At 41.6% G+C, this 26932-nt stretch overlaps 1 protein-coding gene across 2 annotated transcripts in view; it reads left to right on the plus strand.

The window, feature by feature from the left end:
* Positions 1-25425, plus strand: part of LOC124141957 (organic cation transporter protein-like) — a 39091-nt gene extending 13666 nt beyond the window's left edge. For both annotated transcript variants that reach the window (XM_046510161.2, XM_046510160.2), the window contains exons 2-10: positions 7933-8004; positions 9256-9552; positions 10335-10756; positions 14085-14318; positions 14767-14901; positions 16303-16385; positions 20422-20539; positions 22446-22518; positions 24008-25425. In XM_046510161.2, the coding sequence (XP_046366117.2) occupies positions 9256-9552; positions 10335-10756; positions 14085-14318; positions 14767-14901; positions 16303-16385; positions 20422-20539; positions 22446-22518; positions 24008-24196 (1551 nt within the window). In that variant the 5' untranslated portion in view covers positions 7933-8004 and the 3' untranslated portion in view covers positions 24197-25425. The remainder of the gene's footprint in view (positions 1-7932; positions 8005-9255; positions 9553-10334; positions 10757-14084; positions 14319-14766; positions 14902-16302; positions 16386-20421; positions 20540-22445; positions 22519-24007) is intronic.
* The last annotated feature ends 1507 nt before the right edge of the window (positions 25426-26932 follow it).

Below are 26932 nucleotides of genomic sequence, written 5' to 3' on the forward strand. Positions count from 1 at the left end.
TGGACAAGGTATATGGTGAATTATTGTGAAAACATAATTTACAAGTGGCACCCGAACCAGAATACTTCATCGCAGTGCATCGTGGAATCATAAAAAACCCTGAAACTTGAAGATTTCTTTAATGTGCGGTAAATGACTCAACTCATTCACTCCCAAACTCACTGTTTTGGAGCTACACTGGACTTGTTGTTTACTGATCATGCCAGTGCTGTAGCATTCCAGAATCCAGTCTACTACCCAGGTCATAAGATGATTGGTGCTGTACTTCTCAGTACACCTCATGGTGACCCCTGCTCAAAGTGATCTCTAAGTAAAGTAAGAACTCCATTACTTCTCTGATTATTGTTAAGTAATAACACAACTCATTACAAATACAGTTACATATTCTATCATAAACTGCAGAAGGCAAAACAACACCAGTAATAACTTTTTTAGTGCTTGCAATTAGGCCATTTACAAAAAGGTCCAGTGTTCACAGAACATAGTTCACAGGAGCTAATACATTGCACACAACCGGACGCGTCATATTGGCGTGGGATATGAGTATTTCATGCTTGTTTTGGTACTAAAATGGAACTGGCTACTGTAGCCGACGATTTAGACACACAATTTTTAGCATACATGAATAGAATAAGGGGATAGTTCCAATTTAAGCTTTGAAGAGGTTTTCAGTGTGGCGTTGTCTGTTGTGAAATTTGAACCTTTTCGCGTCTCTTCCTACATTCCCCTTTCCAGTCAGCTGCAATGCAAACGTTCTCTGTTGAATACTAAATACAGAGGACGAGAAATGTTTTATGTCTTGTGTACTGGCTCAACTGTACCCTGTTGGGTCAGAGCATGTGCGAGAACAAGTACATTTACACGGCACAGGAATCTAAACTTGAACTTTCCCATGCTGTTGAAAGATATCGGTCGTTTTGAACGTATGAATCAGTTAGCTTTAAACGTGTACGGGTACGAGGAAGACACTGTGTTCCCCGCTCGTATTAGCGATCAAAGCGATGTTGTGGCAAAGGAGAGAATGACAGATATCCTACTCCTGTAGCCCGATATCGATGATGAAGTACCATCAGAAGATGTTGGAGCGTCTCACTTCGTACTCATCACCAGTTTGTCTGGTTTGGTGAGACGAGATAATAATCATCGAAACAAATGTATCTGTCGCAAATGTTTGTGGACCTTTACTTCGGATCACTGTTTAGAAAAGCATAAGCCCTATTGTCACCATAAAGCTCAGACAGTCAAAATGCCCGAGCCAGATAAAGCCGTGAGAGAGTTTTCGCTTTTTCATATGTCAAAAACCCAACGGACCTCATTTGTCGTCTATGCCGATTTTGAATGTATTCTCGATCCGGTGAATGACTCAAAACAGTATGGGGATGGTGGTATGCTTTTCCATGCTTGTTGCTTTCCATGGATGCTTGTTTACGCATGACGAGAAAGTTTGTTCACGTCATGCGTTTGTTCACCGACCCCGACATGTACACCTTTATCGAGAGAGGTATACTGGAGGCGTGGCCATGATAGGTCATCGTCACGCCGAGGCCAACAAAAAGTGCATGGATGATTTTGACTCTAGCTTGGACGAGTCCTATCTAATGTATTGTGGCGGGGCAGCCATGTCTAAGCCGTTACCACGTGGCGGCTTTAAATGGGTATCGGGGCCAAGAGATAGACGCCATCGATTGGTATTTTCAGAACATTTAGTGTAGGTGAATATGGATAAAGTATCCATAACATTAGATCATCCCGTGACTGTTGGCTTCGTCATTTTAGAACACGCCAAACAAATTCTCATGTCATTTCACTATGATGTTATGTTGAAACAATATGGCGATCTAACTAAAATTACTGATGACGGACACGGACCTTTACGAGTTCATGAAAGCTCACCTGGAGCTCTTTGACACGTCCAATTATCCCAAAGACCACACCCTTCATTCTGCCATCCGACATGAGGCCATCGGTGTCATGAAGGATGAGGCAGGTGGTAAAGTGATTACGGAGTTTGTGGGACTTCGTGCCAAGAATTATTCATTCATCTTTGACAAAGCACCAGGTGTCATCGTTGAAAGGCGTACAGCAAAGGGTATTCAGAAAAAAACCTTTATTCAAAATCATATGCGTCATCAAATGTTCAAATGTTTATTTAACCATTCTCAAACGATGGCCACCTTCCATCAAAAAAGAAGTTTTAACAATGAATTTTTCATCATCTCGGCTACCAAAACAGCTCTCACCCCACTAGACGATAAGCTATATTTATTATCAGTTCGGTACCATACGGTTATGTAATTGTTTAAGAGATAAAGTGTTATATGCTGTTACAGAATGTTGCCATCTTCTGTTTGTAAGCTATGTTCCAACACCTATTTATTTAACATTTACTTATGAAAAAAACAAAGATACGACGCAAAGTTAAAGTACTGTCGGAAATGCTAGAAAACTACTTTTCTGGCTTCATTTAATAAATACGAGTCATAGGACTATAAAAAGAGAATATATCAAAATAACGCGAATTGCCCTATTCTAGCCTGTCCTAACTGACACTGTGATTACCCTTAAAATGTACTTTTACAGGTAAAATGATGATAAACTTAGAAAATATTCGTGTGTTGTCATGCATGTATGAAACGGACTATAACCTGAGGTAGTTACCTAACACCTGTCCCGAGGTGATGACCTCACACCGTCCCGTGCATTCTCACAGGTGCGAATGTCACCGAGTTTGGGGTGGTCTCAAAATATTGCTGTTATTGTACTTAATTGACATGCGTTGATGGGGTAGCAATTTAGGATAGGTACTGCATTATATTTGCGTGGAAACATGACAGACTAGTTAAGAGCTATGAAACGGGATGAGTATTGGAAGGTTGCGGTTTTGGAACCCAGAACTATTTGTTGTTCTACAGTTGGTTTCTTTAGGAAGTATCTATCTCCGCTGATGACGTATATGAATCTGTACTTTTGAATCTTGTGTTATGTCTTGCCACGAACCCTGTACATTTAGCCAAGATAGACACAACAGGGTTGAGCTCACAATGTCTGACTGCCGTACGTAAGACAACCTAACCGTGTTGTGCCGCCAGCACATATGTCTTGTACTTTACTGGTTTCTTATTCAGCCGAATTCTCTCCACTAGATGAACTTTCGTTTCATATGGTCTGAAGTCGACCAATGTCATATATTCCTGTATGGTCGACTTCAGACTACTCATGGTTTGGGCGTCGGTATGTGATTCCCGGACGTTATATTAACTGGCGTTATCCATGAGAGTCACACTGGCGTTGTTTAAAGTGGGCAATAGCTGAAGTTCCAACCAGTCTATGAACACATCACCTCCAATAATTTCCTTATGAAAATCACCAGTTTTCTTTTTCGCCTCCAAAACATCCATCAATAAGCCCCATATCATGGGTTGCAGCCTGCAAAACAATGACACGATTACCTTTACCTGATGGTACCATGGATGCTTTTTGTCCATCTGCCAATAGCCACATGTAGTCAGTGGAATGATTCACCAAGGTAAATTATCGCCCTGACCCTGACTGTGATAGTTGATTCGGAGATAATGTGACCTCATAGACAGGATCGGGATAGTTTCCTCTGAAAAGTGCTTTGTCATCGCCACGCGCAGTGTATCGAAATCCCATCTCTTGGAGAGCAAAAGTGCAGTCCGGGAAAAATTAATTGTATCTTTAATTCCTCCCAAATTCTACTACAAGTCAGGGTTACCTTCTGCTCATAAAGCTTGTACACTATACGCCTAATCACCCTGTATCAAAGCTGTCTAATATCCTTTTACGCCCCAGTTTTGTTTTTGAGACCACCCCTATACCTGTTTTGTTTTCTTATCATACCGTAGACTTGATGGTATGAATTGAAAACACCATAGCTTGGGCTGTTCGGTAATTCACCCTATCTAAATTAATAAATGGTTTCCCTATATCTCTCTAAAGTATAAATATTTTGTATGCATTTCCAAGGACAGATTCCATATCGTGTACCTTGGTTATGGCTATGCAAGTGTAATGTAACATGCATCATGGGAGCAATATTAACACAAGAAAACGCAGCGTCATTTTGTCATTTTAGAAGATGCACATCTAGAATTTTCGCAAAATGATTTCTGTGTGTGGAGTAGATGTTTTATGAAGACTACATTATTGTCATTGTGACGGAGTCACGTGCGCATATTTCTATAGTCCGTTTCAGACTGCCATCATTGGACTTTGAATAAATGTGAACTTCCTGTTTTCGTTCGAATTTGTCTCCTGTAAACTTGTCGATAGGACTCCTTGTGACTGAAATTCTTCAAACCACAGGTAGGGCGATCGGTAGTTATTCGATATTTCAATAACAACAGTCTGTGAAAAATTATATCCCTTTTTAACAGGCAAAAAGCAGTTTTCTAGCATTTCCGACAGTACTTTAGTCACCAATGAAGATGCTTACAATGATGATGATAATGATGATGCTTACTTGAATATTCTTCAAAGCGCCGTTAAAACTCACCCACTCGCTCATTTACTTTAGATTTTTATTATCATTTGGTTAAAAATGTATTATATGTTTAAAAATGAGTTTCTATTCTTGTATCACTGTTTTATTAACGTTCGTGAAGTCAGTCAACATGCATATAAAACCAAAGAATTTTATTCTTTTAAATAGTTTTTGCACCACACGACATGACAGCAATGAAGAGGGGAGCACAATACCGATGAACCACGTTTATATCACCGATGACAACCCTAAAATGACTATAGCTACAACCACTACTTCTCGTAATGTGAAACCGTGTGATTGCAATGTGAATCTACGTGGATAGTAACGTGAACTCTATGCTAAACACAATAAATAAATACAAATAATGCATATCGTGTGTAAAAGAATAATAATAAGAAGAACATGCAGTGACTATAGTTACATGTTCTAAGTGTAGACAGGTATACCCTGTCGCCGTGTTTGCGAAGCAATTTTGAATAATTCTTCAGTCCAGCACAGGTTGTGTTCTTTACTAAAGGTTCTTCTCAAATAACTTATACGTACAATATCACCTACCTTATGCTCAATTTAATGGAATGACTTGTTGCTTTTTACATGTATCATCATGGGTCTAATGTAAAGTGCTTGAACACTTTGAGTTCATTTGTCTTGGTCACATCAGCAGGGGCCCAATGTCCGAGGCTTCTATGTTGACTATGATTATAGTTATACACTAAATCTGGTAACATATCAATATATATTTTTCAGAGTTGTTGTGTGTCAGATATCTAGACATGAGCGCTCTCACCGTCCTCATTACTCTTTCGGCATAATTAGCCTTTCAATCTTCTTTTTCCGCTTTATGTTCTGATTTGTCACATACTTTCTAAACTCTCCAGCAAATTCCTTGCCCTTGTTAACGCGAATTTTTCGGAATGCGCACCTTTTTGAAGATTGTTTTCAACCCCCGTCACAGGCTTTTTATTCAGTAATTGGACAACCCACAAATACCTCGAGGGGATATCAATAACCATTAGTAAATATCGTATTTCATCAATCGCATACGGACTCACATCTGCCAAGTCAATATCCCACATTTCATCTCGGCTGTTCACCGAACTCTCAAACTTGGAAACCTATATTTCACCGGCTTATGCAGCGAATAAGCATCTTTGTCATTCAAAAACTGTCTTATTTTCTTGACTTTATACTTGTTGCTCTGTTTCTGTAATACTTGTTGGAATTTTATCGGACCATAGAAGGCACCCGGATTACGAGGGATAAATAATAATTTTCTAAAGTCTTATCCGTAGAGGAATGTGTTGTGTCTGTAGCCATGATTCAACTGTGAGAGAGCGATATTCGTCTCTGCATAAATACCTGTTAAGATAAACTAATCATAATTAAGAACGATAACGCAATATTGACAAAACAATCAGAAAGTGATAAACAGAGTAATTTATTCATATAAACACTCGTTCTAAGGGGAAGTTTTGAAGTAAACGTTTCCATAGTCTTTGCACTGGTATATTTTCAGCCATGATAATGAACTTCCATCAATATTTTCCCCAATAAATTCTCCCCTCTCCATGTCGATTGAAATACAATGTTCGAGTCATGTAGAGATAGTCCAACATCCCATCGCCTATCATAAGGACTAGCCTCTACGAGAATTCTAGGATAAGAGTTGATCAGAATATCTTTTAAGTAAGCAGACTGACGATATTTTGCAAGAGATGCTTTTCGCACTACATCACAGCCAACACTGTCCCACTACCATTGGTTAAACTGTCTCACACGTTTACCTTGTCGTTTCTCCTCTGCAGGTGATGAACATTTTAAAATCTCCAAATGTCACTGGTTTGCTGTACATGTAATATTGTTCAGGACAGTTAAATTCTTGATCATCGATCTGAATGACAGTAGCGTAGTGTTGACTGAATTGAGAGATAAACCAATACGAACCTATCTGCTATCACTGTTGCCATGATGAGGCAGCTGAACATGGAATGACAAACGAATGTACGCATGCGTTAAAATGATTGGTCCTGTTTTATTTAGGCGAAGAGAGATAGGCTACGCTAAGCAGAGAAGGGCGAGAACGCGTCCACATTTCTTCACGAAAAGGTGACATTCCATTTGATGATGATCATTCTATTAAACATCTGAAGGAATCTCCCCGACTACATTCTAAATGGCTTCAATGGCATTCCTAAAATTCCTAGGCCTTTAACGAAGGCCACATTCTTCACATGTTTAACATTCATGCATAATGATTCCGTTCTCATTGTGACGTCATGCATGCTATTAGCATAACACTAGGCTCATGAATATTCATAAGGCACCCGTGGAAGGAGGGATAGGTCCATAATTATATTAAATATGTTACTACTGTTGCGCCAGTGAGGAGCTAGCCCTCCGCATGGCTTCGCTGACAGCACGTTGAGCCGTGTTAGACGGATGACAAACATATGTAATATCTGAAAGGGACTGTGTAAGATGTGACCATTTGGCAGAGGGACTTCGCTGGCCGCAAAAAACTCTGTAGGAGTGTTCTGCAACTTGGTTGACTTCATACGACCGAGTCATTTATATTACAGTCAAGGCTTGGATAAACAGTGGCTTCTAATGTATTTTGAATTAGTATTTTGTAACTCATTCGAAAGAAAAACACATGAGCTTTCTCTTCAGTTTGCCTCAACTAAACGTGATCGAAGCCAGTTATTCTGCGCAGCGCATGGTTTGTCGGTTTCGCTGCGCGGAGCTCTATTGATTTGGTTTGAGAATTGAATCGTGTGTAAACTAAAGGTGTGACGTCACACACGGAAATTGCGCGTGCCCTCAGCGCCATCTATACATGTTTGTTTATTTGTTGTTTAACGCCGCACTAAGCATAAAACCCCGGGTGGACCAGTCGTCTAAAGCGCCGCAATTCGCTGTGCAGAGTTGCGTCCCTTGGGCACGCCAGAAACCTATGATTGTGGGTTCGAAACCCTGTTCGCCCCGATAATGTTTCTTATTATTTTACCCGTGCTCGTGGGTTTCACCGAAGTGGTAAACCTCTGAGACCTGCATCACTTCGGGCTTTCCCCCCACATTAAGCTGTCACAATATGATATAACAGGAATACGACGTTATACCAAAATCACTCACTCACTCACTCAAACCCCATGTACCACGTGTGATCCTGCTACAACATAGAACGCCCATGTCTGACTGAGTTGGGTATGAATATCAGATAGCATTGGATGGGGTTAGTTTGTGTGGTTGTGCGCATGTGTTGCTGTGAAGTGTATATGACATTTTTCTATTTTGTTTCCCAACGATCAATGTAATGTTTTTAAACAAAAGGTGTCTTTTATACCCCGTGAGAATGGGTTGGTATTGTTGTGATATGTTCGCCCACACACAAAACACTGTACTAAACCACTGCTATTATTATTCAGAACCCGTTTGGATCAACAGCACTCGGTATTCAGTGTGTGAGCATCAATAGCGAGTGACGAAGGATTTTTAAGGTTGGTGATCTTAATGTTTTAGATTGTGCACAACTTGTTGCCAACTCAATACTCTGAAATTCCCTTTTCCTGTTTCGTATCTTTTTATCGTATCGTACCTGTGCTTCAAGCTGATTTTTTCCCAAATATATTTATTCCATCGAGCTATACACTAAGGCTGGAAGACCGAGTGTCGCACGTGACCAAAATAAGTGACACTGGCATTCCTTTCCGCACATGAGACCAGTGTTATACTTCCAGTTGGGACCTATGTGTGGAAAAACTAAGTGAAGCTGATAATAGCACGGTAATACCTCGTATTTGGGATAAAATAGCGCTTGGAATGCTATGTTTGTTGAACGGGTTACCCGATTTGCATTTGTTTGTTTGTTTGTTGTTTAACGCCGCGCTCAGCAATATTCTAGCTAAATGATGGCGGTTTGTGAATACTCGGGTCTGGACCAGATAATCCAGTGATTGACATCATGAGCATCGGTCCACGCAATTGGGATCGATGACATGCATCAACCAAGTCAGCGAGCCCGACCACCCGATTCTCTAACGGCAAGCATGGGTTCCTGAAGACCTATTCTACCCCGGATCTTCACGGGTGTGCTTGGAATGCGCAGTCGATGGATACTTCTAATATCTGTGATATCCGAAAACGAGTTAGCAGGCATTCAATTCAAATCGAGTTTAGTTGATAAATTCACACACCGTCCTGTCACCAGTGACGTCTGTTTCGGAATTGGCAATGTACATTGATATGAATTGTACGTGTTTTGCAAAACATGTCAAGCTAGCTTTCGCTTTTCACATACTAAATATCGGACTGTTATGGTAAACTGGCAGTGTTGATCAGCCGCTGTCTGTCTGACCAAGTGATACTCATGCAGCTTGAACAACGATGTACAGCCTCACTGTTCTAATGGATAGAGCGGAAGCCCAGACAGGTCGCTGGTTCGATCCCCGGCCACGTCATACCAAAAGACGCAAAAAGATGGCACTTGTTGTTACAGTGCCTGGCGCTAAGGGTCTAAACAAGGAATTGACGGCTCGGAGTTAGTATGCTGTGTCCGAGTGGGAGAAACTACTACTACGCCCACACGCACGCCCGCGCGCACGCACAATCAGCCACACACACACGCATATATATATACGTCGCTACATAAGTGCAATTATCTTGAACGCGACGTTGAACCTCAACTCACCTCGCCATGAACATTGATGACTGCGACTTCAAAATTTAAAGACTCTCCATCTTTGTTTCAGATGAGCAATCCTACGAATTCCTTTGAGGTTTTGGTAGACCAGCTGGGAGACCCGGGGCGGTTCCAGGTGCTGATGTTGTTGTTGATGTACGTGCAGGAAATCCCAGTTGTCTGGGCGACGCTGATGATGTCATTTTCGGGCAAGGTGCCAGATTGGTGGTGCCGAGATAATGGAACCAATATTACATCTGTGGGATGCTCCGATTGTCTCAACGACACCTACAAATATTGCCCTGCCAACCAATCAACTTGTAGCAATATTTATTTTGACCCTATGATGACAACTGTAGTCAGTAAGGCAGGTTAAGTATATATTGCGAAGAAAAACAGTATGATTTCATATTTGTTCAGTGAGTGTTGAAACAGAAATGAGAATGTGGATCGCAATCTGAAGTTGAAAACTTTGTTAAATGGAATTCGAAGCCTGGTCATTCTGGGCTGTTTTACGTGTGTGTGTGTGTGTGTGTGTGTGTGTGTGTGATGTAGATCAGGGTGCGTCAAATTTGGTACCTTTGGTCGTTGTAGAGCGTTTTGTGTTTGAAGGTAACCTCACTGTGCTTCAACCATATGCTGGAAGGGATTTGTACATGTAATATTGATTTCGTCAGCTAGTTATCCTAAGACAAATTAATACCCTATTCCAGAGAAATAGTCTTTTAATTTGTTTTGCAATCTGTTCAATAGTGCTAAAACCTCACTTCCTGTAATACGGTTCTAAGCATGTGAGGGGGCACGGGTAGCTCAGTCGTCTAAGGCGCCGCGATTCGCTGTGCAGAGTTGCGTCCCTTGGGCACGCCAGAAACCTATGATTGTGGGTTCGAATCCCGGTTCGCCCCAATTAAGTTTCTAGGTTTGTCGGCACCATACCATACCATACCATCGTGGGTTTCACCGAAGTGGTAAACGTCTGAGACCTGTGTCACGTCGGGCTTTCCTCCCACATTAAGCTGACACGCCGCGATATTACTGGAATATTGTTAAAAGCGACGTTAAACCAAGTTCACTCACTCACTCTATGCATGTGAGCTACATGGTCATTAACTGTCATATCATAATCTGTTCTGCAATCTGTTTCAATAGTGGAGCCTCGTGTGCGACAGCAAGACCGTCACCGCCACAATGACGTCAATCCAGATGGCCGGGAACTTGGTGGGCGCCATTGTTTCTGGTCAGATCTCAGATGTATATGGACGCAAAGTTGCCCTGTACCTAAGTCTTCTCATACTCACCATCTCCTGCATCATCGCAGGGTTTGCGACTTCGTGGCAAATGTTTTCTGTCTGCTCCTTCTTCATTGGCATCGCCTGTGGAGGATATCTCGTCACCTACTTCCCGCTTGCCGCCGAGTTCGTCCGAGCAAGATGGCGGACCGCCGTCGCCTGCTTCCCCTTCTGGTCGCTGGGATTCGCTCTGTTTGGTCTTCTGGCATGGCCTGTGCATGATTTCAGATACTTATGTTTCATCATAGCGGCCCTGGAGGCACCATTCTTGTTCACATACAGGTAAGAGGTATTCGAACTACAGGTCGTAATATCTGGTGAGGTTTCAGGGAAAGAATAGGTCTCCGGCAAGCTATGTTGTTCGACTAAATGGATCAGGTTGTCAGGCTCGCACTGAGGAAAAAGTCTAGTGAAATCAACTAAATAATTAGTACCATCAGTACCATCCTCCCTTGGGCCCTTTCCACAAAGCGATCGTAGCGCTAAGATGATCGTAACTGCCATAATTTAACATAGACTTACGTCAGTCGTAGCGCTAAGATGGCTTTGTGGAACGGGCCCCTGGTAGACTGCACGCGGCAGCGGTTGAGAGAAGGGGTATCATCCGCGTCAAGACCACGTGACGTGACACTTCCGCCTTGGTCAGTGATTCGCTCGCCATTTTGAGGAACCTAGGAGATAATTATGAGTGTTTGCTGAAAATTGGCTTTATAACGTTGTTAATGTTATTTTTTCATGACTGACAAAATTATTTACTTTGTTGCATGTACTCATCGAAGAAGGGTTAGTTACGTTTTCCAGTGTTATAAAAAAGACTTGTACATTATAGGTACATGTTTATTATTTATGGTAGTATTTTGTAACTGAACTTAAACCATGGTTCTTTAAACGGGCATTAACTGACTGAATTGTCAGTTCAACACCACTTGGCAATGACTGAACTTCTTTTCTCCTTTATCAAACAACTTGATGAAGGAACAATTTCCACGAGAAACATGTTTCGCCAGCGGGATTCCAACATGTGAGGTCTTCTGCCACTTCGACATGGAAGAAATTTTATGAAATGAACAGCTAAATATTTTTTTATTAATACTTTTATATAACATAGTTTATCCGTTTATGAACGCTGAAATATGTGGTTCAATGCATTCTACCTACGTGTGGTTTTGTAGCTTTTCGTTCAAAGAAACGAATAGATAGAAAAGAAATTTCTCTTTTCTTGATCAGGGATATGTTTGCTCATAACACGCTCATCAGCGCGGGCAGGTAATATTAAGTGATTGATAAATGTGCTCAAACTGGTCCAGTATTATTGTATACTTGCCTCGGGATGTTTATTTCATTACCAGAGTCATCAAAGAGCGAGGTGCACGTGCGAAAGGCTCGGGTAACGCATTTCACGTGCATCACGCAGGGCCAACTCCACAGTGTCTCACGGGCATAACGTTCTTGAATATCGGTTATCAAAACATTGTTGTGTATACAATTTAGGTGCTTGGGTTCTTTGAATGAATGTAAACCATGGTTTAAATAGGCTAGACCTTTTCGTCGCGCCGAGCCTCGGGGTTTAACTGACCACTTCAACGATTAATCATCAGAACCACGCTGTCTTATCTTTAAAAGCCTCTTAAATCATTATATGTTGTCCTTCACCTGTATTGTTTTCTAGTATATCATTTGTCATCTCCTAACATGTTAGTGTCAGAGTGGACAGTGAGAGTTTAACGAAAGTGTCAGAATGGTTCTATATTGCAGACGAACGGAAAACCAATCAACATTCTTACTATATAAAGGCGACTATGCTTGTCGTAAGAAGCGACTAACGAGATCGGGTGGTCAGCCTCGCTGACTTGGTTGATGTATGTCATCGATCCCAAATGCGTGGATCGATGCTAATGATATCGATCACTGGATTGTCTGGTCCAGACTCGATTATTTACAGACCGTCGTAATATAGCTGGAATATTGCTGAGTGCGGCGTTAAACAACAAACAAACAAAATACCACAGTGGGGAGCTTTGACTGGTGGCAGCGACAGTATAGAGAGCTCCGCGAACGGGATATCGCTGTGAGGAGCTTTGGTATACGGGCTCAAATGGGGTTTGTACTTCTGCTCTCTAATTGGTCAATCTGACTTTAAGGCATGACAACATCTCCACAATACAATCGTTTGTTCTTGGCATAGTGATTGTATGAAGAAAGGGTAGCTATGTTCCAAGATGCGTAACATCCGACATGTTGTCCGCGAACACATAGCTATGACGACCTCCTAAGGTGACCGTCTTAAAGAGTTTCTCATCATTTATTATTATGACAGAGTCTCTCATGTTACCAGCTTCATACGAATAACGTGTAAACAAAGGATTAGGTATGACCATGGCCTCTGTTGGCCTCCCTGAAGTGACAAAATGTATAGTAAAGGGTTTGAAATGTTGAACAGAAGTGCACATGGTTGACACCTTTGTGTCATTGTTTACCCGGGGGCGCGTGTGGCCCAGTCGCTGTGCAGAGTTGTGTCCCTTGGACACGCCAGAAACCTATGATTGTGGGTTCGAATCCCGGTTCGCTCCGATTATGTTTCTAGGTTTGTCAGCACAATAACCGTGGTCGTGGTTTTCACGGAACTGGTAAACGTCTGTGCCCTGCATCACTTCGGGCTTTCCTCCCACATTAAGCTGACAAACCGTGATATAACTGGAATACTGTTAAAAGCGGTGTTAAACCCAACTCACACATTGTTTATCCTGGAAGTTTTAGACTTCTGGCATAATCTTCTGTGCGTAACACATTGTACCCATTCTCTGAAGAATTTTCTCGTTCTGTATACTGATAAAGATCCCAAAGTCAAAAATGGGCCATTATCACCGATTGTCCTAACAGAGTTAATTTATTATCCCGCTTGTTCAGAGGCACAAAAAAAAGAAAGATTATGCTCAACCACCTGTTCCACTTTCGAAATGCATCTTTGGTGGTTGTTGGGTCCAAGGAAACAATATAAACAGAATGGTAGCTTAATACACCATCTTCCAGAGGCAAGGGAGTTAATGACTATAAAAGTTTGGCTGGACTAACGAGTCTATGCATAGTCCAATCAGAATCGCGTAACGATATCGACATCCGGTTCGTAAACTGCCGTCGACTGGGCGTCGACAGATATTTTCCATATCTTTTCATGTTTTTAATCAAGGTGCTCACGTGATTTGATGCACTTCCAGAAGTAAGACGAGTTATTTTACAATATAGATCTTGATTATCGACCAGATCGTCTTCACGGTGTGACGCCATTTTATTTGAAGCAAATGCAAGTGATATAAGAGGTAGAATCGGATCGGTCAATAGCAGGGACATAGAATGGACAAAACTCGTAATGGCCACTGGTGGTTCTTCGATCGAGCCCAAAAATTCCAGCCTGGTTCGGCAAGGGTGGAAACGGGACTTTTACAGTCAGTTAACTCCTTTTTCTCGGGAAGGTGATTATACACTGGATAATGCAGGATGTTTTTCCAGCTCTATACAAATATTTACCAACAGTACCTTAAGACATATCCATGGCTTAGTAATATATGTGTTTATATGTCTAATGATCCTCGTGACTTAATTTGCGTCCCAGGTATTTCCCAGAGAGCATTCGATGGCAGTTATCACGTGGCCGTGTCTATGAGGCGGAGAAGACAATTGTCCGGATTGTTAAGATGAACCGGATTAAAATGCCGGACCTAAGCCAATTGCATTGTTTAGCCGAACGAGAGAAGACAGTTCTCGCCTTTCAAAAGAACTATACATTCGTTCACCTGTATTCCTCGCTGTGGAGGGTGAAAAAAACGGCTGTATTTCAAGCAATGTGGTATGATTTTACGAAACTTTATACCTTTTATCTAAAATGGGGATCTTGTATTGCGCTCATGTATTCATAGAGCATCAAGTGTACGTGAATATTAAATTTTCTCTCACAAAAACCTTTATACCAAACTTCAGTTTGAATACGACGCCGTAAACAGTAGTTGTTTAAACATATTATTCATGTGCGAAATAAATATTGTGGAAAGTTACTGATAGGAGAAACGGATATGACGTCACTTCTCAAACGGAAGTTATGTAGCACATGGGCATACAAAGGGTATTTTTTTATGGAATGGACATACAGTACACTGGGTAATCGAGGGTGCAACTACTACAGACCACGTGATCTCTACAACCACAATAAACCCCAAGACATCCTAATAGGCATATGTAATTTGTAATAGATTGATGAATCCTTACATTGTAACATCTCTTGGCCTATTTGACTACAGGTGTATATCTAGTATCGTGTATTACGGGTTGTCCTTCGGAGCTCGGAACTTGGTCGGAAACATCTACCTCAACATTTCCCTGTCGGGTCTCGCAGAGTTGCCAAGAATCCCAGTGATAATATTTCTAAATGACAGGTACGTTCACCCTTTCATCGCACCCATCTTTCCGAAGCAATCAATTAATCATATAGTTCGTTATATCAGAAATTATTTATTGATAGACACGTTTAATCTGGAAATCCCACCATCCGGACGAGTGCTACTGAGAACGCCTATATGTATACATAGTGAAATTGTCCCCTTACCACGATTCGTTAATCCGGAAATGTGATTATCCGAACTCACTGGGAACACTACTGTACCAGATTAAAAAAAAAAAAATACTGTACCAGATTAGCGTTTATCCTGACAATGCCGACCCAGTAAATTCGTCCGGATTAACACATTCGGAGGAGCCCGGAGGGGTCCTGGATTCTCTAGTATCGCTAGTTCACGTGACTATCTGGAGGCAGTCAGATACTATCAGTTTATCAACTCCTGGCAGGGAAAGTATAAACTTGAAAATTGGAACATCGTTACTAGGCTGTAAACAGTCGCCGAAACACTGTAAACTCAAGGTCCAAAATAATAACTATGATACCCGTATCAAATACATCACCATCGAATAACCATTTCTTCTTTGGTTCATTTTAGCCACCATTAAACATGGGTGTATACTTTCTTTTGTCCCGCAGTATATATCCGAAATTCGCTTTACGTTTCTAATGAAACTACGTTCACACATGATTGGAGAATCCAGCCCGGTTCGGAGTGACGCGTGAATGCTGTAACCACAGGGCGCTACCCCAACCTCCTTACAAATATATGGATGCATGTAAACAGGAATGTATGGCAGTGGGATCGTTCAATCAATTTCATATTTATACGTCGCTTTTCAACGTATAACATCGTCTTAGGATTATCTCGTTTGCCAGTGTTGTCCTATTACACTGTTCCACTGTCTCACACCGTTCCTACGTTTGGAGTCGAACAGGGATCTTCGGTGTGAATAGCTGTAGCCACTAGACTATTCCACCTCCCATTTTGAGTTGTGAATATGTATGCACTATATACATAGTCGGTTTTTTTTCAGTATTGTTTATCACCGTTTAAAGTTGTTTGTCATGTAAGTTAAATGCATCCAAGTAATATCTGCGTGAAGATCCGGGGTAGAATAGGTCTTCAGCAACCCATGCTTGCTGTAAAGGGCGACTATGCTTATCGTAAGAGGCGACTAAAGGGATCGGGTTGTCAGCCTCGCTGGCTTGGTTGATGCATGTCATCGATTCCAAATGCGTGGACTGATGCTCATGATATCAATCACTGGAGTGTCTGATCCAGACTCGATTTTTTACAGACCGCCGTCATATAGCTGGAGTATTGCTGAGTGCGGCGTAAAACAACAAACCAAAAAGTTAATCTGCTGATTTCACTTGGAATACGTTCTCGTCCAGATTAACGAGATTTCACTGTATTTGATGACATTGTTAATTGCAGGATCGGGCGCCGATGGACGTGCTTCTGTTTCTACCTGCTGTGTGCCCTGGCTTGTTTCGTCGTGGCCGTGTGCGCCGCCGAGGGTTAGTGAGGGAGTTACTTGAGTTTAACGCCAAGCACCAAACATTACGCAATCCTCATTCCACGTAGACCAGATGATTGTCACTTGGAACATCCTTAAAAATGTATATTGTGAGCCTTCAGCGAACCTTCATACTCCAATGAACTAATACAAAGTGAAAGTCTGTTCTTAGATATAAGATAGCTACTCGATAAATGACTAAGAACAATGAAGAACGTAGAGTGGTTTATTTCACGATAAGCATTGTTCTATCGTCGTTTCTAGAGGTTTGTACATGCGCTCCCAACTTGATGACGTCGTAAATTGGACGACGTGATGTTTGAGAAGGAAGTTGTTCCCCATAGATGTAGCTGGGCAACGTAGATAAACGCAATGGCCGAACGGTCGCTTCCAAATGTGGGAGAGATATGACAATCGGTATTGGGAGACAAGTTTACAGATAATTAACGAGTAGATTGTGAGAATATGCGGGAAAGGACAAATATAACCCCCTGTTCATAAAATGGACTTGTCCGATATTTTCGCGCCCGGATTCGGATTCGATTGCGGAAGTCATCATTATTTAAATACGGGTAAATATTTTTCAAAGCGTGTACTTTTTACTGACATACTTAAAGAGGTTGTATTGGACACGGGTGGCCCAGTCGTCTAAGGCGCCGCGATTCGCTGTGCAGAGTTGCTTCCCTAAGCGCGCCAGAAACCTATGATTGTGGGTTCGAATCCCGGTTCGCACCGATTATGTTTCTAGGTTTGTCAGCACCATACCCGTGCTCGTGGGTTTCACCGAAGTGGTAAACGTCTGAGAGCTGCATCATTTCGGGCTTTCCTCCCATATTAACATTATTGTGATATTAGGGGAATACTGTAAAAAGCGGCGTTAAACCCAACTCACTCACTTACTAAAGAGCTTGTACGTAATGTTGATATCTCATATAAGAAATAAACGACTACAGGGAGAATAAACCGCTCGGAGCTGCGCCCCTCATTATTTATTCTCCCTGCAGTGTTCTATTGTACTATAAACAACTCCCACTCGTCGTTTATTTTTTACATATGGCATTGCAATGATCTATGGACCTTCATATTTAGGTTATCCCGCAAGTGTCTTTTGGGATGGTAAATATCCTGTATTAGGAATACACATTGTGTAGCGAGCCATGGGCTTTTCCATATAATGGTATCGTATAAACTGGGTATCACATCCGATTTGAGTTCATGAATATGCAGCAAAAGCCTGGCGGCTGTACAGATTAACACAGATTACCACTACACGTCATCAACAGTCTATACGTTTTGTTCATGTTTAATTGATGCTGTCACGTTGTTTTGCGATACGGTATGTCTATGGTATGCCACTCTGGCACCGGGTACATGAAAGCAAACATCAAGGTCCACACATGACAGTCCCGTAGCAATGAAAACTCAATTTGAATTTGTAATACTGATGACAAGCGCATTTAAAATAACTTCATTTGTGTGATATAACGGCTAGTTTTATCGATAAACCAATCTTAATACATGTACATATTTGACGGTAGGAATATTTTACATTTTTTATGATGCACATATTACATAAATCTCTTTAGAACATTTGTATTAAAGTCAGATGTTTGATTCCGATACTTTACCTCTTTGTGGCATAGACCAATATCAAAGCTTTGATAACGACTGTCAAAGGTCCATAAATCCTAAACCGTGGAGAGTGTTGAAACACTCGCACCGTGTGACTTGTGCGCACTAAGCCACTGATAGATTGTACGTATGCTTCAAACAATTGTTAATCTCCAATTCAGAGTTCATGTTAGTCTGTCTTACAGACCCTGATACAAATATATCAATGCAGCCCATGCAAGGCTATAATGTTTGGCGAGTCTAGATTTCTGCAGTATCTGAAAATGAAGAGAGTCTCTAGGCTCCTTTTTATTAATTTTTTTAAAGATAATTTAACAACTGTATTTTCTGTACGATATGTTCATTTCAGAGACTAGATATTAGTCTAAGTTCATGTGATACCTGTTTCATCCTCTTTCTGTCTCGTTGTCGTGTGTCGTGGACGAAAACGTTAGGTATGTCTCCATCTCCTCTCAAGGAAAATTGTAGGTAATGTTTACGCAACAGGGCCTATCAACAGACCAATACAGACCCAAACGCGCATTTGTTCGGAGTGAGTAAGTGAGTTTGGTTTAGGGCTCCTTTGAAAGGCATTTCGGTTATATCACGGCGTGTCAGCTTAATATGGGAGGAAAGCCCGACGTGATGCAGGTCTCAGACGTTTACCACTTCTGTGAAACCTGCGGGCACGGGTATGGTGTTGGATGTTCTTTATTCATGAAGGATGTTCATACAGGTGGTCAGGCAGCATATAATATATATATAAATAAAAGTAATCAGGCAACATGGATCTTTCGGAAGCAGCTTGCATAATATACACATGGAATTTAGTTAGGCAACACCCGTATATTCTCAGACTGAGCAGCTTTAATGAACTAGTGCATGAAATGTGTAAAAGATTTCCATACCAAATAAATTATTTAGTGAAAAGAAAGGGTTGAGGAGGAACATAGCCAAGATTACCATGGAATAATGTGGTTGTTTTTGGTGATGTTACAGATTTGGACTTTTGACTTAATTTCATCCAAAAATATTACGAACGTCACTTTTGTTGCACATACTTAATTGTCGGTACCATACAGACTTCTGGTTCACGGAATTGAAGAACAATGTCCTGCAAGTCCAAATATTGACTTTTCATCAGTATCTTGTGTAACCCCCCTGAACCCGAACAACTGCTTCAAGACGCCTCCTCATTCTTTGGATCAATCTCTGGTATCATTTGATTCTGAGGAATTCTGTCCCATTCTGTCCCATTTTAGGCCGTCGTGTTCGACAAAGAGACCCACCTGTCCATACGCTCAATGAACTGACTGCTGCTTTGCATGAGAAATGAGACAGAAACATAACGCAATGCTGGGAGATGATGTATAAAACATTAGCGTAGCCATACATGAAGTCAGTATCGTCAATGTGACAAATTAGTAAAAATATCAAGATCACATTTCTGTCCATAACTAATATGGACTCTCAGTGATAATTTTGAATTCTTGTAAATTTTTATTTTTGTTTTAAAAAATCCAAACATCAGTGCTCTATAACTGTTGAAAGAAAGGAGGGGTGGTGGGGTAGCCTATAGTGGTTAAAGCGTTCGCTCGTCACGCCGAAGGCCCGGGTTCGATTGGGTACAATGTTTGAAGTTCATTTCTGGTGTCCCCCGCCTTGATATTGTTCCGTAAACCTACCCTCACTCACTCATAAAAGTGCTTTTATGTGTTTCAATGTGCTTTTATCGTCTTGGCAGTGGTGATATTGCAGTTGCATTTCTACTTAGGACTAAACCTTCATTCATTTATTCTTCCCTTCACTGTTGTGGGGTTTGGCGTGGAAACAATGTATGTAAACAAACATCAACATGGCCTCGATCGTGACCCTGATTCGAACAGTTTGCGAATCTGAGTGAATGAGTGAGTATGGTTTTACACCGCCTTTCGCAATATTCAAGCAATATCACGGCGGGGGACACCAGAAATTGGCTTCACACATTGTACCCATGTGGGGAATCGAACCCGGGCCTTCAGCGTGAAGAGTGAACGCTTTAACCACTAGGCTACCCCACCGCCCCTCGCGAAAGTGAGAGGATTAAAGGGACGGTTTGAAAGTTGACTGTCGTTCCAATGATTGACTCATATCTCGTCATTCCGACGACCAGCGGATGACCACAACAGTCCTGACACAGCTGTAGGTTTATCATACAGTGGTATTTTCAGGGGGTTATTAATTAAACAGCTATCAACACATATGTAGACTTTTATTCAGACATATACAGCCTCTATCGCGACCGTGACGCAAGCAGGTTACGACAGAATGGACGGTCTATAACTTGACTGATATATTCAAAGCAGATTCATGTTTCGTAATAAAAATCAGAAGGTTGACTCCTTCAATCCGAAAAGATGTTTATCACGTTTTTTTATTCTGTAAAGGTGTAGATGGTTTGGCGAATATCAACTTTGCAATGGTCTTGACTGCCAAGATGGCGATCACAGCTGGTTGGGCAGCCCTGAAGGTCTACACTGCTGAACATTACCCGACTGTCATTAGGTAAGATGTTCAGTATCATGTTGTGTTGATGTCACTGTTGATGACGCCATGCTACATCGGGCATCGGTATCCTCAGTAGGATGGTTCTCCGATCTCCTTGCGAACATCAAGAGACGGAGCCAAGCTTATGTCCTCACGGGCATTAGTTTCCCTTGAGTAGAATAGGTCCTCAGTATATCATGTTTGTTGCGCGATCTGTGGGCTAATGGACACCGGGTCCTAATCAGGGGCGGTGGGGTAGCTCAGTGGTTAAAGCATTCGCTCGTCACGCCGAAGACCATTTCTCGTGTGCCCCGCCGTGATATTGCTAGGATAGTGTTAAAAACGTCGTAAAACTCACTCACTTACAAATCAAGCATGGCACTTTGGTTTCTATGGAAACATATAAGTGCCACAGTCTCACAGTGCTTTATCATCTACGTAGATAATACTTTTATTTACGTAGATAATACTACTCACAAATACGTAGAAAATAATTTCATCTACCTACATAATATATTAATCGACGCAAAAGTAAGTATCATCTACTGTCACATTTTCGACTTAGGTAATAATATTTTCTTCTTTTCAATGTGTCGAAGTTTGAGAATGACACTCGTAATAACCGTAATAAAGAGAGGAGAGCGCAAAATGTTCTCCAAACTACAAAAGAAACAGACCCGTGAAGATCCGGGGTAGAATAGGTCTTCAGTAACCCAGGCTTGCCGTAAAAGGCGACTATGCTTGTCGTAGGAGGCGACTAAAGGGATCGGGGGGTCAGGCTTGCTGACTTGGTTGATGCATATCATCGATCCCAATTGTGTAGATCGATGCTCATGATGTCAATCACTGGATTGTCTGGTCCAGACTCGATTATCTATAGACCGCCGTCATATAGCCGGAATATTGCTGAGTGCGGCGTTAAAGAACAAACAAACAACAACAAAAACAAACTATAAGTCATTATTCAAACTTTTAGCGAAATTATCCATCAACCATTACATGGTTAAAGTCGGATAAAAAATCACTCTAATATGTTGATTCTCATGATTTCTCCATTACGGAAATTAGGTTTTAGTGAGTGAGTATGATTTTACGCCGCTTTTAGCAATATTCCAGCAACATCACGTCCGGATGAGATTTAAGAGGTGAAACGTGAATATGAAGTTGAGAATCACTTAAACTATAAAAAGTACATCAAATGACTGCTCCCTCGCCTTTTTTGGTCCCGCTCGCCTCGGTTCCACAACTTTCATGTCTTCGGGTTTCAGTTCAAACTAGCATTTTTCCAACTGGGTCTTCCCGTTCTCAGGGAACTAATGTTCGAATCTGGCGGTAACTGACTATGTCATTTGAAACAGCCGCCTTCTCCCGGACATATTTGTTCCGGCTCGTCATGTACAGTTCTTCGCGCCTCTTGTCTTGATTGACAGGTCCAATGAACTTTGTTTTAATCCTACTCTCCGTTGATTGGCCACTGACTTTTTGGGCGTGTAAAGTTATGTGCATAAATTAAACAATCACCTGATTCATGTCACGCCACAGCATGTATTCCTACACCTGGAATGTTTATCAATCTCTTAAACTTTAGTTTGCACATCGATTTTTCGATTCATACCTCAATGAACCGAAAGAAATACACAGTCAATCCTTAATTGTCACTGTCTGAGTCACGATACGTACTATCATAATATCACATACGGAGATGAAAATATCTTCTGAGTAGATTAAAGTATCAAAGATGGCACTTATTTTCCTAATTTCAGGCTTTTTTACATGATACTCATGATAACCTGTTTTCCTTTTTGCGAATATTTAGATAAAGATTCATTCGATGTACTAGCCTACCGTTTATCTCAGTGTCAGTTTGAAACAATTTGTCGATAAAGATAAAAAACAACAACCTACACTTACTGTCTTTTTTCAGAACTCTTGGATTAGGAGCGTGCAACATTGCAGCCGGCATTGGAAGCATCATTGCACCTTATTTGGTCTTAATGGTGAGACTTCATTGGGGTTGTAGGGCAACATCCCGTTCCACAAAGCGATGTTAGCGCTAAGACGATCGTAACCCCCGAACGTTATCGCAGACATGCAACAGTCTTAGCCGTACGATGACTGTGTGGAACAGGCGCTAGGTCCCTGGTCTCCCAGTTCCCCTGCTGCTAGAGCCGAGACAAATGGCGATCGGGTGGTTGCAATGTCTGCCTCGCCGTACCCTGTCGGTGTGGATGATATGAACCACTTGTTTGATTCAATTATCTACCGGTGCCCGGTGATATAGCGGGAATAGTTATGGCTGTAACGTAACTCAGTTAAGTTGAATCGTTAACTCGAAGTCTTGGGCATAAAGGACATTGTGTCGAGTTACCCGTATGTCGAGACAAGCAGTACTGATAAAGGCTTGGAGCATAATGTTACATGGTGTTAAGCGATAGAGCAAGCAATCGCATGGAAATCATATCTTTTATTCCGATACGATACTCTCTGCGTGAAGATCTGAGCATACCTCCATTGTAGGAGGTTGATTCGGGTGAACACAAAGCGAAATTTGACCGCCCAATCAAAAAGAGGGCTGCGTTGGTTCTTGAGCCAATCAGCTGTCAGCTTTCTAAAACGATTCGCCTTCATTTGATAATTTCTATTTGGCCTCAGACCACAGTTACCCCACTGAACCGGAAGGAAAATAGGAGAATATAGTGCCCTGTTAACATGGGCTGTTCAGTCTGTGCCAATTTATTTGGAGTGACTTGTGATAGCTTAAATGAAAGATTAGACATTGTACTTTGTTGCATTTTTTTTAGTCACAATTCCAGCTTTCCATGACTTGACCCCAAGTTGAAGGCCGCTGTGTGTATTTTTGGCTCGAAACATCCGGTGAGAATTGTTGACAGTGGTTACTGCGAAATGGTAGTGGATCCAGGCCGATACTTTGCGGTTTAAGTGACAAGTGGCAGGTTGGTCAGCATGCAACAGAAGAACAGCCTACGGCCGATATTAATTATGGTGGGCTGTCATGTCACTGTAGATAGCAAAGAAGGAAAATAATTTGGTCTGAGGCCAAAAAACTACACAGAACACAATTATTCCATCGATGGTACTCCCTTTTTATGGTAAATTTTTGCCAAAGCCTTCGGAAACGACAGGATATACAAGATAATGGCGCCGCGAGGCACTACTTTCGGAACTTGCCGTTTGGAATTTAAAAGCATCGACGCTCTTTGGCTGATTAGAAGGTTCACCCGAAGCCACATCTTTTGGAGCTGTGCTCTGAATTTTACGCAGAGAGATATCATATCGGAGTAAAAGATGTTATTTTAATGAGATTGAATTAGTGACAACAGAGACAGAAATGAAGTTGTTGGGGGCCAGTGGAGCCAGTGGAGCCAGTTAAGCTGTTCATAATACTAGAGCTCGAATACACTGTATGCTCGAATATGATGTGGCAGTATGAGTCATTATTCACTCTATTCTTTATTTTTTCAACAGACCGAACAAAACCTTGTGGTGCCTTACATTGTCATTGGGATCCTAGTTGTCGCCAACGCCGGACTGCCGTTCCTGTTGAAGGAGACGGTCAATCAGCCTCTTGAGGACACATTCATCGAGGACCATCTGACCACTGACAGAAGTGGTCTTTCAGCCAGCAGTCAAACAGAGCCTGCAGAGAGTATTTAAAGATTTACTGATTTGACATTCTGGCGTATCTGTCTGACCTGTGTCTGGCTTGGTTTGGCGGCATAACAACGGTTGAAGAACATGGCCCCTACGAGAATGTTCCCGCTTGGATCTGCCTGTCAGGGGTTCAAATCTTATATTCTCACTAATTATGATCCTTTTGAAAGCACCATTCCCGGAGTGGTTTGTTTGTTCGAAGTGGTAAGCTTCACCTCGGGCATTCCTCCAACATCAAGCTGGCCGCCCTGAAATAGCTGAAATATTGTTGACAGTGGCATTAAACTCAACTTACACTTGATGTTAGGGGTAATTACAACAACAATATAGAAAAAGTTGCTAAAAATATCCGAAGAATCTGTCGCCTGGGGTGATGCCTAAGTAGTTCACATATGCTGTTTTAAAGGAAGCCATCGACCGATAACCAAAGACTGGAAGACCTGATGTAATGGACACCTTAAATACATTTGGGATAAAACAACACTTGGATTACTTCGATATTCAAGTTCATTTCAAGTTGATTACTCAAGAGATATCCATCAATGTTGTATTATTTCGTGTGTTGGTTGGGGTACGGTGGCCCAGTTATCGGAGGCGTTACATTCAGCTGCGATGTTGAGGCTGCCAGAAACCCCCGATCGTGAGTTCGAATCCCAGTTTGCTATGATTATTTTTCTAGGTTTGACATCCCCTTACCCGTGCTTGCGGCTTTCATCACAGTGGTAAACGTCTTAGATCTGAATCGCGTCCTCCTTTCCTCCCACATCAAGTTGACAAGCCATTAAATTATCGGAATATAGTTCAAAGCGACATTAAACCAAACAGTCAACATTTGATTGACATATCAGAGGTCCGGTAAGGTAATAAGATATTTATACGGGTGACCATTAGTTTATTTGCGCTGCTGCAAGCGCCTTTATCAAGCCTGTAGGCATAAAATGTCCTTTGATTGCTGAGCCTGCCTCCGCATAGGAAACCCGAAAACACAAAAACAATGTGATAATGCCTTAGCATCAAACATTTGACAAATAAATTCAGACATAGTACTCTATGATACTCAGAATGCAATAAGACTGATATATGTTTCAATGATGTTACCGTTTTCTCCCTGAAGTAACAATACTGACACAACAAACCATTTCTGAAAGTATCGACTTGATGCAATGATGAACAATAGTGTAATAGTGTGTAATGGTTAGACAGCCCTACATTATGTTGAAACAGACCATAGTGCCTGAGTGAGTGAGTGAGTATGGTTTTACGCCGCTTTTAGCAATATTCCAGCAATATCACGGCGGGGGACACCAGAAATGGGCTTCACACATTGTACCCATGTCGGGAATCGAACCCGGGTCTTTGGCGTGACGAGCGAACGCTTTAACCACTAGGCTACCCGACCGCCCCCCATAGTGCCTGAAGCTACCCGAGACCCGGTGTGGCTACACTATAAATATGAGGTGGAATGTAACCAAAGGTAGACAGTGTGCATGGGCAAAACTGGGCCAGGCAATAACAACCGAAATGCGAACTTAGTTTGTGCGGAAACGGAATGTTTAGATATAGATTGCATTGGCTTACATGTTTAATGATCAACATTAAACAGAATAAAAACTTATCTTTCTCTTTGCAAAGTGTGTGTGTCAAAGTTAAAAGAACTGTTGTGCGGTAGGGTGAGTGAGTGAGTGAGTTTTAACGCCGCTTTTAACAGTATTCCAGGTATGTCGCGGCGTGTCAGCTTAATGTGTGAGGAAAGCCCGAAGTGATGCAGGTCACGAGCACGGGTATGGTGCTGACAAACCTAGAAACATAATCGGGGCGAACCGGGATTCGAACCCACAATCATAGGTTTCTGGCGTGCCCAAGGGACGCAACTCTTATACAGCGAATCGCGGCGCCTTAGACGACTGGGCCACCCGTTTCCCCGTTGTGCGGTAGACCTCCGGCCAGTATACAATGGTAATGGTCATTTAACATTACTGGACATCACATATTTTAAACTTCCACATTCCTGAACAACATACAATGATGTATGTACAAGAATAGGTTGTGTTGAGTTTGTACAACAAGAAAGGTGAATAGTGACATGACATATTTTCTGTTACCATTGAGAAAGTAATGTTCCAGGATCAACCTATGTCTCAGCAGTCTATGTTTGGTACAGCTGCTATGGTCGCCAAGGGTGAACATGACTCGTGGGTTTGTGATCGGTTTTTATTCAGAAATGAAGAAATATAGAAATTCAGAAATGGCCCTGAAACAATTACAACAGTATAGTAACGGCAATAAATTATATCAATTATACATAAATATCACAAGTAGCTTATATAAAAAATGTGTGTTGATACTATGGCATCTCATGACAACACATGTAAATTGTCATACAAATGTATCCGTTAGTCAGTCATGATGACATAATGCTATCACGCCAAGGGAGGTAATTTCCCACATACTCACAATTAAAACAATATTTACACATATACCCAACATAGACATCATTCCACAAGTAACATGACGTACATTTAGATAAATATGTGGTTACCCTCAAAGTTTACACAAAAAGTGTACATAAAGATAAAATATTTAAACATGATAATAAGCCTTACCTACTTGTGGAATTGAGCCATGTAATAAGACGTGGTGACTCACGCTCCATGACCATAGATTGCCGTAATTCACAAACACCATCATACAACATTGTGACAATGCATTCACCATCACTCATGGTCTCCACTCACACAA

Source organism: Haliotis rufescens, unplaced genomic scaffold (assembly GCF_023055435.1).
Source record: "Haliotis rufescens isolate VD_foot unplaced genomic scaffold, xgHalRufe1.0.p SCAF_3, whole genome shotgun sequence".
Taxonomy (NCBI): Eukaryota; Metazoa; Mollusca; class Gastropoda; order Lepetellida; family Haliotidae; genus Haliotis; species Haliotis rufescens.